This window comes from Choloepus didactylus, chromosome 12 (genome assembly GCF_015220235.1).
Source record: "Choloepus didactylus isolate mChoDid1 chromosome 12, mChoDid1.pri, whole genome shotgun sequence".
Classification (NCBI taxonomy): domain Eukaryota; kingdom Metazoa; phylum Chordata; class Mammalia; order Pilosa; family Megalonychidae; genus Choloepus; species Choloepus didactylus.
The window spans coordinates 9792594-9807095 of NC_051318.1; the positions used below are offsets into that span (position 1 = coordinate 9792594).

At 36.5% G+C, this 14502-nt stretch overlaps 1 protein-coding gene across 4 annotated transcripts in view; it reads left to right on the forward strand.

Annotated features, from left to right (window-relative positions):
* Window positions 1-14133, forward strand: part of KATNAL1 (katanin catalytic subunit A1 like 1) — a 123042-nt gene extending 108909 nt beyond the window's left edge. For all 4 annotated transcript variants that reach the window (XM_037800428.1, XM_037800427.1, XM_037800429.1 and 1 more), the window contains exons 10-11: window positions 7337-7463; window positions 8756-14133. In XM_037800428.1, the coding sequence (XP_037656356.1) occupies window positions 7337-7463; window positions 8756-8954 (326 nt within the window). In that variant the 3' untranslated portion in view covers window positions 8955-14133. The remainder of the gene's footprint in view (window positions 1-7336; window positions 7464-8755) is intronic.
* The last annotated feature ends 369 nt before the right edge of the window (window positions 14134-14502 follow it).

Here is a 14502-nt window from a genome sequence, read left to right on the forward strand (position 1 = left end):
TGCCTCAAAGAATAAGTTAGGTAGTAGTCTCTCCTCTTCAGTGTTTTAGAAGAATTTGTGCAGAATTGGTATTAAATCTTGGAATTTGGGTAGAATTCACCAATGAAACCATCTGGTCCTGAGCTTTTCTTTTTTGGGAGGTATGCCGGTTTGGACATATTATGTCCCCCCAAAAACTATATTCTTTAATGCAATCTTGTGGGGGCAGAGTTATTAATCCTTTTGATTAACATTCAACCTCTTGATTGAATGTTTCCATGGAGATTTGGCCCCACCCATTCAGGGTGGGTTTTAATTAAATCACTGGAGTCCTATAGAGAGCACACAGATAGAAGGAGTTTAGAGCAGCTGAGAGGGACGTTTTGGAGAGAAGCTAAGAGCTGATACTGATGCTGACACTTGGAGATGCTTGGGAACATTTGGCAATGCTATCCCAGAGTTTGCCCCAGAGGAGCTAAGAGAAACCCAGAGACATTCTGGAGAATGCCATTTGAATTGCAGCCCGGGACCAAAAGACCAGCAGATGCCAGCCATGTGCCGATGCCAGCCACGTGCCTTCCCTACTGATAGAGGTGTTCCAGATGCCATTGGCCATTCTTCAGTGAAGACATCTTCTTGTTTGATGCCTAAGTTTGGACACTTTTATGACCTTAAGACTGTAAACTTGTAACCAAATAAACCCCCTTCATAAAAGCCAATCCATTTCTGGTATTTGCATAATGGCAGCATTAGCAAACCGGAGCAGGAGGTTTGTGTTGACTGACTGAATCTCTTTACTTGTAATTGGTCTGTTAAGGTCTTTTATTTCTTCTAGAGTCAGTGTAGGTTGTTTATGTGTTTCTATGAATTTGTCCCTTTCATCTAGGTTGTCTAATTTGTTGGCATAAAGTTGTTCATAATATCCTCTTCTGGTCCTTCTTATTTCTGTGGGGTCAGTAATAATGCCCCCCTGTCATTTCTGATTTTATTTGCATCTTCTCTTTTTTTTTTTTTTTCCTCTGTCAACAAGCTAAAGGTTTGTCAATTTTACTGATCTTTAGAGAACCAACTTAGGGTTTGGTTAATGCTCTCTATTGTTTTTTTATTCTCTTATTTCATGTATTTCTGTTCTAATCTGTGTTATTTCTTTCCTTCTGCTTGCTTTGGATTGCTTTTGCTGTTCTTTTTCTGGTTCCTCCAGGTGGGCAGTTAGGTTTTTGATTTTAGCTCTTCTTTTTTAATGTAGGTGTTTAGGGCTATAAACTTCCCATTCAGCACTACCTTTGCTGCATCTCATAAGTTTTGATATGTTGTGTTCTCATTTACATTCATTTCAAGATATTTACTGATCTCCCTGTAATTTCTTTGTTGACTGATTGAAAGATTAAGAGTGTGTTATTTAACTTCCATTTATTTGTTGATTTTCCAGTTCCTGTTACTGATTTCCAGCTTCATTCCACTGTGGTCAGAGAAGACATAGAAAAATTTTAAATCTTTTTAAATTTATTGAGACTTGTTTTGTGACCCAGCATGTCATCTATCTTGGAGAACTGTCCAGGTGCACTTGAGAAGAATGTATACCCTGCTGTTTGGGGGTGCAGTGTTCTGTATATGTCTGTTAGGTTTAGTTCCTTTATCATATCATTCAGGTTCTCAGTTTCCTTAATTCGTCTTCTGTCTAGATGTTCTATCTATTTATGAGAGTGCTATATTCAAGTGTCCAACAATTTTTGCAGAGTTGTCTATTTCTCCCTTCAGTTTTGCCAGTGTTTGCCTCATATATTTTGGGGCACTGGGTTAGGTGCATAGATACTTATGATTGTTATTTCTTTTTGGTGGATTGACCCTTTTATTAATATATAGTGTTCTTCTTTGTCTCTTATAACCACCTTTGTCTTAAAGTCTATTTTGCCTAATATTAGTATAGCTACCCCAGTTACTTTATGGTTACTATTTGCATGTATTATCTCTTTCCATCCTTTTATTTTAAACCTATTTGTGTTCTGAGGTCTAATATATAGTTGGATTGTGCCTTTTTATCCATTCTGCCAATCTTTGCCTTTTGATTGGGGAGTTTAATCCATTAACATTCTGTGTTATTACTTTAAAGGCAGTACTTTCTTCAGCCATTTTGTCCTTTGGTTTTTATGTCATATTTTTTTTGTCTCTCTTTTCCTTAATACAGCCTCCTTTTCTGAGTGAGTTATCTGTGTGATTCCTTTCTCATTTCTGTTTCTGTATATTTTTAAAATACTTTCTTTGTGGTTACCCTGGGGTTTGTATTCTATAGCCTACATCTGTAAGCTACTGATTTGAAAATATACCAGCTTAAGCTTCAATATCATACCCGTTGTCTGCTCCTGTATATCTCCATTTCGCCTCTTTATGTTGTTTTTTTCCCACATTACTTCTTTATATTTTGCATGCCCATTATCAGGAAATAAGATTTTTTTTCTGTTACTTGTTTTCTGACACTTATGGGAATTAAAGACTAGAGTTTTACATTGAGGATGCAGTACTATTGAGTTTTGCATTTACCCTTTAAGTTACCTTTACTGAGCATCTTCACTTCTTCACACTACTCCAAACACTCTCTCCTGTTTTCTCCTTTGATCCTGCAGAACTCCCTTCAGTAATTCTTGTAGGGCAGGTCTTTTGTTGACAGACTCTCTCGTTTTCTGTTTATTGGTGAATATTTTAAACTCTACCTCATTTTTGAAGGACAGTTTTTCTGGATAAAGAATTTTGGGATGGTAATTTTTACTTAAATATGTCATACCACTGCCTTCTCACCCTTTCTGATGAGAAATTAGCCCTTAGTTTTATTGAGGGCCCCTTGAAAGTGATGAATTGCTTTTCTCTTGCTGCTTACAGGATTCTCTCATTATCTTTGGCATTTGATATTCTGATTAGAATATGTCTCAGAATAAGTTTATTAAGAGTTATTCTATTGGAGTACATTGCACTTGTTTGACATGTATATTTATGTCTTTTATAAGAGTTGGGAATTTGGGGGCCACTATTTCCTCACATATTCTTTCTGCCCCTTTTCCCTTCTCTTCTCCTTCTGGGACACCCATGATGCACACGTTTGTATTCTTCATGCTGATACTCAAGTCCCTGAGAAGTCACTACTCAAGTGTTCCTATTCTTTATATGTTCTTTGGACTGTATGATTTCAATTGTCCTGTCTTCTAGTTCATTGATTCTTTTTTCTGCCTGTTCAACCTGCTGCTGTATACCACTAATATATTTTTTAATTTCAGTTTTATTGAGATATAGTCACATACCATACAGTCATTCACAGTGTACAATCAGTTCACAGTACTATCGTATAGTTGTGCATTCATCACAATCAATTATTGAACATTTTCCTTACACGAAAATAAATAAATAAATAAAATAAAGAATAAAAGTAAAAAAGAACACCTAAAACATTTCATCCTCCCCCCATCCCACCCTATTTTTCATTTAATTTTTGTCCCCATTTTTCTACTCTTCTGTCCATACTCTGGATAAAGGGACCACTAGTATATTTTTAATCTCTGTTCTTGTGCCTTTCATCCCCATAATTTGTTACGCTTCTTTTTAAACATTTTTTTAAAATAGTGTGCTATAGAAAATATAGATTTTGCACCAAATAAACATCTCTTCCTTTGGTAGAAGTTGAAGTTTTGAAACACAGACAGTATCATCCTTTACACTTTAGTCTGATTTACCTTAGTGCCAACCACGTCCTTATCATTTATACCTCTAACTGAAGTCTGATCTCTTTTTCAGCTTTCTAGATAATTGCTGTATGGGGTAATGCTGGCATTCATAGCTTCTGAACTCGGGCTGTGAGTCTCAGGTGTCACACAGATATCCAGAGTTTCAGGGACTGACTGGGTTATAAACAAACAGCTCAGCATTTCAGAATTTAGAAATAACCGTTACAACTCATGAATGGATGTGAGTGCGGTTAAGAGCTTACAATCTAGGATTCTTTGCAATGAGCCTTCACCTGTTAACCTGTGCTCCAAGATTCAATTCTGTTTGCACATTATTGTTAGTCCGTATTAATGAGGCATTATATTATTTTCCTGTTTTTGATTCTGGTTTATTTCACTCAACATACTGTCCTCAAGGTCCATCCACCTCATTGTATACCTCACAACTTCATTCCTTCTTGCTGCCACTTAATATTCTATTGTATGCAGACACCACAGTTCACCATTCTGTTCATCAGTTGATGTATCCTTAGGCCACCTCCAGCCATTGAAAATTTTGAATACTGCTGTCATAAACACAAGTGTGCAAATATCCATTTGTGTCCCTGCTCTCAGTTCTTCCAAGTGTATACCCAATAACAGGGTTGCAGGACCATATGGCAATCCCATTCTTAGCTTCCTGTGGAACCACCATATGGCCTTCCAGATGGGCTGCACCATTCTACCTTTTTAAACTTTTGAATTCTTTATGCTCTCATATTGTCTTCTTAATATCCTTTAGCTCTGTATCCACCATTGAGTTTATTTCTATTCATGTTTTCCTTCATCTCCTTGTATTGGTTTAGAAGATATGTATGAACTTCTTTGATTAATTGTTCCAAATTCTGTGTCTCTTAAGTTTTAATTTGTTTGCTGACTCAGTCATATCTTGTTTCTTAGTATGGCTTGTAATTTTTTGCTGGTGTCTGGGAATCTAATATCTTGATGAGTTAACCCTGAAGGTCAGTTTCTCCCTATTGCCTTTTTATTGTTGATTGGCTTTATGTTCAGTCTCTTCTTTGATGTTTTTCTTCTGGTCCTTTAGAGTAGTCTATTCTGTTCAGATTTTCTCAGCTCTTTGACACATGATTTTTGTCCTGGATATGGGGTGCAATTTTTAAGATTGCCCATTTTGTGTGTAATTGTTTCACATCTAGGAGAAACCTTCCTTTCCTCCATTCCTTCTCCAAGAATCTTGATCCATTCTGTTTTTTTGCAGAATTTTCTCCCTAGCTCCTATAATTTGTTTAAATTCTCTCCCTCACTCAGTTTCCGCTTTTCATTACTCTTTACAGTTCCCATCCTGTCTTATAACAGTTCAGTCCTCCCACCCCCTTTTTTTTCCCATGAGGTGTCTCTGTCTCTGATTTTTCCCCTGTTAGGGTATCCTGACCTGGAGAGCCAGATGGGATCAATTCAGAAAGGTCCACTTTGCATTCAGATGGTTCAGCAAACAGAGACTGGATTGAGTGTGTGCACCTCTTTTCAGCATTCTACTGTGGTCTCTTTTTTTCCTGGAGGCACTTTTGCATGTGGCTCTCCTCAGCTGCTTATGTTGCACCCTGGGTCTGTGTGAACCTGGGTCCCTGTGCTTGGATATGCGTGGAGTTTTGTCTTGCTGCTGTGAGCAGCTCCATGGTCTGCGTCTCGGGCAGGAGGGACTTGGGCTGCTGCGTCTGGGTGACTGCTAAGCTGTGTGGCACCTGGTGATGGGGAGGGGTCCAGACTGGTGGGTCCATGATGGAAATCTGCCTGGTGTGGGGGTATGTTTTTCTTTTTTTTTGATTCAGCATTTGTGGAGTCCTTCTTCAGTCTCTTATTATCCTCCAGAGATCCTAGCAGGTGGGATTTTTCTCTTTATTGGTTGATTCTGAGGGGAGACTTTTCCAAGGGATGCCTTATGTCCCCTATAATGTCTTTTGGTGGATGAGAGCTCCTAATTTTAATGTGGTCAGCTCATTAATCTTTTCCTTCATAGTTAATTTATATGTATAAAAGTGTTGCTTATGAATACTTTCTTACCCTGAGGTCATTAAGATATTTTCCTATATTATCTTCTAAAAGGCTATTAATTTTGCCTTTCACCTTTAGATAAGTAATAGATCTGGAACTGATATTTATGTATGCTATGAGATAGGATCAAATTTTATGTTTTTCCCTGTGGATAGTCAGTTGTTCTGGCATTATTTATTGAAAAGACACTCCTTTCCCTGCTGTCAGCACTACCTCTGTCATAAGCCAAGTGTCCAGAGTGTATTCTTTGATCTGCGTCTAGGCTGTCTCTTCTGTATTGTTGATCTAGTTGTCTGTCTCTGCAATAGAATCACACTGATTTGGTTCCTGCTCCTTTGTAATAAGTGTTGGAATCTAACATTCCTCCCAGCTTGCTCTTCTTCCAGAGTGTCTTGGATCTTTATTAGAATGCCTTGAGTCGACAAGGTCAGTTAGGGGAGAATTGTTAATGTAATGAAAAACAAAACAAAACAAAAAATAATCACTGGAAATTGTTTCAGGTTGAAGAAGACTGATGAATAATGATGACTAAGTGTAATGTGTTATGACTTGAACAAAAGATATAAAGTTCTGACCTATAAGGAAATTTTAATTTGGACCTTATATTAGATGATCCTAAAGCATCAGTGTTAAATTTCCTGAAGAGTGTGATAATTGTATTGTATAGATACCTTTGTTCTTCAGGGATAGATGCTAAAGAATTCAAGGTGAAGTATGTGCTATGATGTCTACCACTAATTCTCCATTTCTAAAGGAGAGGGAAAGAGGAGAGAAGGGAGTTAGAGTGATAATGGCAAAATGTTAACCATTGGTGAATCTAGATGAAAGGTAAATGGGTGTTCATTGATTATTCTTGCAACTTGTCTATAGGTTTAAAAATTTTCAAAATAAAAGGTGGGGGAATTAAATTTCATGTTGTATCTCAGGAAGGAAATAGGGGAGAGCCAGATCTAAACATGTAATACATTATCTTACATTTCTCTATTAAGCAGTTTTGTCACTAAAACTGATAGTGAAATAGCCATGCATGATTGGTTATTTAAAAAAATCTCTAGTTTATTTGAGCTTATTCAATATATATTTCAGTCATACTGAAACATAAGTGTCTGTGGGCTGGCTTTTCTAGTAAAAACTACAGTAAGAAGCCTTTTGTGCTAATTGATTTCAGAGTTCTGAAAATCTCCTGTATCACACTTCATGGTAAGCAAAATAATTCATTGGAATTACACTCCGTGCAATCTAGTTTCATAAAACTAGGTTAAATATTTTTTACTGAAAGCATTTCTGATGCGTGAATATGTATATGTATATTTTTCGTAAAGAATCTCAGATCCTTTGTTCTCACAGCAGCTGTCCTCAAGTCCATAAGGAAGCTGAGTTTTGTTTCGGGTTTCAGTTGTTGCAGCCAAGACACACGGGAAGTTTAGTGATTCCGTGAGTCATGCAATGAATTGGTGATACCAGTGGCCTCACGGTTATCAACTCCTCTTTGTATTGGTCTCTCTTTCTTTTCATAAATGTTAATATGTGATTTCTCAGTAAAATGTCTTGTAAAGTAAAATGTCTAATAGTAACAAAAAGAAATCTTCTAACAGCCAAAGGAAGAGCTGAACTTCTGAAGATCAATCTTCGAGAGGTGGAATTAGATCCTGATATTCAACTGGAAGATATAGCAGAGAAGATTGAGGGCTATTCTGGTGCTGACATAACCAATGTTTGCAGGTATTTTTTTAATGATCCATGATGTTAGATATTAGTTATAGATTTGGCCTGGCCAATGGTGTAGGTTAAAGTTAGTGTATTGCCCTTGAAAGCAGTTAACCCAGTTACTTGAAATGATTTCCCATTTGTTTTGTTTTGTTTCTGTATGACTTCATTGGTCATTGTTAGGGGACAGATTATATAACAATATGGTCATTTAACTTTTTAATCCTTTGATTTTTAAGAAATTGTTGTGCTTAATTTGTAATAATGACTTTGACAGCCTAAAGTTAATTTAGCACTGCGTTGGAGTCTAGCTGCATGAATATAAAAGTAATACCATTTAGTTTTGATTGGCATTATTTTACCACTTGCAGATGAGCAGAGCTCATCAATTAAAGCTGTGGAAGTAATACATGCTGTGTTTTAAATTCCCTTTCAATTTAATGGCATCATAATTTAGACAATTCACATCACTCAGTGCTAAAAAGAGGATTTTTTTTCTTTTAGTTCTTACTCTTCTAACTATACTTAAATGGACTCTGATAGCCTTTATTTAAAGCCATAATACCTGGGTTTCCAACCTTTTTTGCTAGGGTTTTCCTGTGTGCATTTAAGTTTAGTAGCACACAATAAGCCCACAATAATTTTTACTGTCACTATAGAGAAACTATTTAAAAAATTTAAAATTTGCGAATTTGTTTGGGTTGGTGTTCCTAATAGCTTTGATTGTGAACACTAATCGTCCACTTCTTCTGAGCCTTCATAATTGTTTTAAATTGATCAGAATGGAGCTGAGAATGACTATAAGAGCAGCCAGATTTTATCCTTTTAGTTGGCTACAAATTCTCCATGAAGGGAATTCCTTGTCCACTACACATGGATGTATTCATGCTCCAGACAGAGCCTTACTGCTGTGATTAGGCTGCTGACAAACTGGCATATGGTTTTGAATTATCTAACATTGACCATAGTTCATTTCCAAGGGTGTCATTCAGTATTTCAAAATTCAACTTCAGTTTCCTAAACTTCTTGGCTATCTTTGAGAAGGAGGTGGGGAAAAGAAAGTTCAGTACTACCTCAACTCAAGGTAGACTTTTAGGTTCATCAGCAATACATTTTATTTTTAAGTTTTTTGCATCCTGTCTTAACCTCTTCTGAACCCTCAGGATGTCCCATAAGTGGACAACTCTAAACAGCATCATAAAAAATATAAAATGATCTTTTGAATGTTTTCCCATAACCTTGTTACAGTTTAAAGTGTTTGAAACATTTGCAACGATTAGTATTGACTGGTTTTGGTATCTCTTTAGGGATGCTTCTTTAATGGCAATGAGACGGCGTATAAATGGCTTAGGTCCGGAAGAGATCCGCGCACTTTCTAAAGAGGAACTTCAGATGCCTGTTACCAAAGGAGACTTTGAACTAGCTCTTAAGAAAATTGCTAAGTCTGTCTCTGCTGCAGACTTGGAGAAGTATGAAAAATGGATGGTTGAATTTGGATCTGCTTGAATTTCTGTTAGCTTGAATTTCTGGTATCTTTATTTATAAAATGTGAAGAAATTCTTGAAAATTTTTAAAAACAGATTTGGAATTCTTCATTGGAGAGATTTTCACTTAAGGGGAAAAAAATCTCCAAACCACGGAGAGTAGTAAATGTAGTTGAGTAATAAGAAACACTTACCTGCAGGGCCTCGCGCTGCTATTCCATGTATCCCGCCAGTAACGCTGCGCGCTCCAGACCAGGGCCGCCGAGGCCGAAGAAGGCTGTCAGTGGACTCTTTCAGGAGCTCGTTTACAAAAGATCGAGAAGGAGCTTGAATTTGTCGGTTTTTCCAATTTTTCCAGTTCTTTGCTCTGTGAACATGAGGGACCTATATGATGGCTTTTAACATCAAAAATGGGTTTGTGTCTAAGTCATTATTTTGTTAAGAGAAGAGTGATGGTACATTTTAGATGAAATGATGAATTTGCCAGTTAAATCCTTTAGAATTCAATGGTTATTTACTGCTAGAGTCTATCACATGATTAGAATTTTCATTCTGCGCCCCGTCCCCCGCCTCCCCCCCCCCCCGCCTTTTCTTATATTGGCTTTTTAATCAGTTCTTGAGCTTTATGGCCTTTGAATCATCTTGCCAGGTTGTTTCTCTGGTTTTTAGTATTTGCTGCTGGTGCTTCTTACATTTCACATTGGAAGGGTGGGAAGAATATTATGATTGCGTAACAGGCAGTTCTTCATTTTACGCTTTTATTTTCACTTTTCTTTCAATATATTCAAACAGTTATAGCCTTCATCTTTTCTCAGCCCCACCACTGTTTGATTTTTGTTGAATTTGACTTTGGTATTCTGAATAAATACTTTGGTATTCTAAACAATCCACTTTCTTGTAGCTAATGCAAAACAAACAAAACAAACAAAATCTCTGTGGTTTTCCAGACAGCTTGTTTAACAAAATAGCATTGTAATAATGAACATTAGGTATATTCTTTGAAAATTATGTCTTGCAGCCTGAGAACTTTTATACACAGTAAGATTAGGATAGAAATCCAGCATGCTTACTCAGTTCAGCAGGAACGAGAAGATAAAAAGAAGACAGAAAGAGTCGGTGGCATATATCTAATCGCAAGTAGAATATACTGGTGTTAGTTTTTAAAATTGCATTTATCCTATTTGACTAGGCAAAATATACTATAATGGCCAAGTTTTTAAAATTTTTATTTGATATCCTGAATTCTCAATTTTAGATAACCCCTACTAGATTAAAACTAAAACTAATATAACTTTTTAGGCATTTAAAACGTTTAGTCTCTTGCTTAAGAGATTTATTAGTTTCTTGCTTATCCCTACTAGGAACTATAAATGCCTTACAATCCTTTCAGATAGCATAAATCTGAATCTATTTAAAATTTAAGTATTCTTCTCATGCTATAAATTACCCCCTTTCCTCTAGGCATAGATTTTAAGAGTTAAAATCATAAGCCATCATGATTTTATTGTCATTGAATTAATTCATCTTGAAAATTGAAATGAGAGTTTCCTTTCATTCGTGAACCTTTTCGTATGAAGAAATAAATAATCCCACTAAGATTATTTTGCAAACTATTGCCAGCCAGTAGCATTTTTTTTTCCTAAATCCTGCAGGCACTTGTTAAAACATTAGTGTTTCGATTGTTAAAACGTGTTAACACTTTAGTTGATTAGTTAGACCATTCTGGGTTTTGTGTTATTTGTGTTGGCATGCATTTAATTCTTTTTTCTGAGTTCTTTATGGGTAAGTGCCATGGTAGTTGTGATTCTTTTATTACCCATTAAGCAGTATTTGGAGACTGGAGCTTTCTGGAAGCTTATCTGTGCCGTGTTGAGTGAGTCAGGTGCCCATTTTTATTTCCCTTGTTTCTCATTTTGCTCTGTCCGTGGATGGTACATGCTTTGTTTATCTTAAACCCCTTAAAGGATCTTGAAGAGGTCCCTCAGGATTTCTATCCAACCTTTGACGCACACTGCATATACATTGCCTTTATCGCAAAAAGGTAGTGTTTGCCTTACCCAACATGAGAATTGTTTTGTTTGTTTTGTTTTTTCTTAGTTGCAATAGCAGGTATATCATGAAACTACAAAGGTTCGATTCCTTTAATTCATCTGAAAACATGATGACATTTTGCGTACTGCGCACTGTGATTCTGCTTCGTAGATATCTGATCAGTCTCTTGGTTCTGCACGCCTGTGTTCGTTGCTTACTCTGCCCAAGACACTTGGGAGTTCTGGGGCTCACAGCGCTGGACCGGACGTGAAGGTCCCACTTTGCACTCTCTCTCTATATGCTGCATATCTTCTGGCTCTACTAACAAAATGAGTGCTTAGATCAGAGATGGACGGGCACACGAATCTGTGTATGCCTTCAAAGATTACACATATATATAAACTTTTCTTTTTTCTCTTTTTAAATCTGTTTTAAAATTAGAACTGATACCCAATTTTTTAAAAACTATGTAACTATCTCTTAGAGATCTGGTTATTTTCATGAACCATTTTTATCATTTTCCAGGCTATGTTCATACTTATTGTAAACATTTTGCTCCCATACTTCCGTTTTTTTTTTTCCTTAAGGAAATTATTGATGATGAAATGTACTACACAAATGGCTCTTAATGCAGGCTGAAACCTTCTGGTGACCCAAGTGTAGACAAGGCCAGTAGAAAAGACATCACAGGCTTCATCTTACAGTCAGCAGCAGCCGACATTCCTGAGCGTCCTCTCACCTCTGCCTCCAAAGATGCTAGGAATACTTGGATCAGGACATGCCGTGGTCTCGCTGCGTTAACCAGGGGCTTCATTCAAGCTCCTGAGATTGCAGTTTTTGTGATGTGATACCTGAGTGTCAAGAAGTGGGCTAAAAGCACTAATTACTCAGAGTGAGCCGGCAAATAGCTGGTGACTCTACCACGAACAGCCATACAGCTACATCAGGGGGAAGTGTGTGTATGCAGCCCAGATTTGTTCAGTAATTGTCACTCTCCAGCTTTGCTTGCGTAGCCTGACTCTGCTGAATGTGAGATTACTGGCACTTTTCAGGTTTGGACAGCCTGAGTCCATTTGAGTTCCTCCTTTGGCAGGAAGTGATACACACTGTCAGTCTGCTGAGTCCCTGAGTGTTTCTCCGTGGTTTAGATGACGAGAAGCATGACACAGGCACTGGTCGACAGGGTTCTGTTCCCCTCCCTGCCTCTCTAACCAGAGGGAAGCCAAGGGCCGATGCCGGGAACTCATGCCTATGAATGGCTTTGTTTCCTTTGTGTTGTCTTGTGGAATCTTTGCTGATGGTAGATTCCCACTCTTCGTTTTATTTTATTAATAAGAAATTACCTTGGGATCTATCCTCTGTGATAGACATAAAACATTAAGGGTGTTTGGGCCTTTTCCAAGAAAGGGCCATCTTAACTTGAAAAAATAGTAATTGTTCTGACATTTTTTGTGTCTTTTGTTCTTTAACTGTTTTGAATGTGTAATATTTTTTAGGTACTATTTAATTTGTGATGCACATAATATTTATGTGAATCTAAGAATCTGTCATAATAGAACAAAGTAGGAATTATAGTTTGGGCATGTTAGGGGGATAAAAATATTTAAACCCCAAATGTTCTATTCTCATCTCCACTAATTATTTTGCAGAAAAAGCTGAACACTGTTGTAATTACTGTAAGTTTACTTATTTATACTTTTAAATTAGGCTCTTTCATACTTATTTCTTTAGTTAGTTTTTTAAGACAGTTGCTTTTAATGTTGTTTCTTAATGTGGAAACTGTATGAGTATTTAAAAAATCAAATCCCCAAGATTATGTATTTTTTTTTAAACATTCACTTCATTAACAATAATTCTTTCAATTTTTATTAGGTTTTTGGCTCTGGACAACACTATTTTTAATGATAGTACACGTTTCCAGGTGACCTGTTAATAAGAACAGGAAAAATATTAAGGTGATGTCATAACATTTATTCTTTCAATTTTATTGTTTTCATTTCATATATATATATGAAGGAAACATGGATATGCTTTATCACCATCAGCCTAAAGTTTTGTACATTTGGAAATAAGTAATTAGTGTAGAGAATTATCCTCCTTTAAAAGGGGTCCCACTTGATTTTATGTTCAAAACTATAAAATGCACTTTTATTTTATAATCTCTGAAGTGATTATATATTGCCCCTTGGAAAACCTGAAATTTTGCACATTTTATTCCCAGAGTCTACCTCAGTTAACTAGGCTTAGTTTTAGGGGGGAATGCATTGAAAACATAATTAAACTCAGTTCATCATCCATGTAGATTTACTTCTTTAAACACTTCCTTCCCTTCTACTCTCGCCTTCCCATTGACTTTTTTTTTTTTTTTTAATTCCTGGGATTTTTATATTTAAATATTTTGTCCTTCCTCTGGCAAAGCGATATATTTCAAATTAAACCTCTTTTCCCCTCTTTATTATGTTCAGCTTCATTATCTAGATGTGTTTTGTTCTAAGGAACAATTTTCAAACACAACTCACATCCTGCTATTTTCTCATAGCTTCATAAAAACATACTAAGGTGACTAGATTAAAAATTTTGGAACCTCACTCTTCTTGTGTCTGTTCTCTAAGAACTTTAGTACTTTATGAAAACACACAAATGGACAGTCTTATGTTCGTGTGATGATGTGGTCCTCAGTTAACTTTGTCGCGGACTCACTGTCTGGAGATACCACTGTATGTCCTGGTGGTTTGTACATGTGTTGTTAAAGATTTGTATTTCAGTGTTTGTCTCCCAGTATTTTGAAGCTCATTTAAAGAAAAAGACATTCTAATTTATATTTATTAAATGTGTTTTTCCTTACATCTGTGTGCTGCTACTTTGCTAGTTTCATGACCTTAGCTGTATTTATGTATAGGTTGTAATTTGGTAATAAATTTGTAAAGTGTGTGTTGGCTGTCGATGTTTTCTTTGTGGCTCCTGTTTGATCTGCAGTCACTGATCTTGTTGCCACCAGTCAGAGCAACAAATCCCCCACTAGTATGGAATGACTTTCCAGCAGATTTTTATTTCCTACAGAATTACATATTTTAAACTGGACATTTTGTGTTGCCATACATTAAACTAATATTTTGAGGGTTGATGCAGGTAAGAGTGAGTTTTCAGTAAATTCTAACTGTTTCAATAAATACATTTGTCTTCTTTGTGTAGTACCAGCACAAATAGATGTTCTATATGGTGAATTTTCCAGATGACTGAATCTTAATTTATGAATCTTCAAAACTTTTTTTTTTTAAGTAGTTTTGTTGGAAACCTTGCTAAAGTGCATCACACTTGTTCACTGACTTTGTGAAAAAGAGAATTTGAGTTTCACTTTTTCTTTGTGATTCATCGTTTTCATTGAGAGTTGCTTGATCCCAGCAGCCAATGGCAGTGTAGTGGGCCTTCTGCCTCTCACTGAATGGTCTCTGAGTTTTGGGGGTTGCTTTGATGGCTTTTTACTCTTCTGTTATCAGGCTGTCAGCCTTTACCCCTCTGCAGTTCCCTGCTTGCAGTTT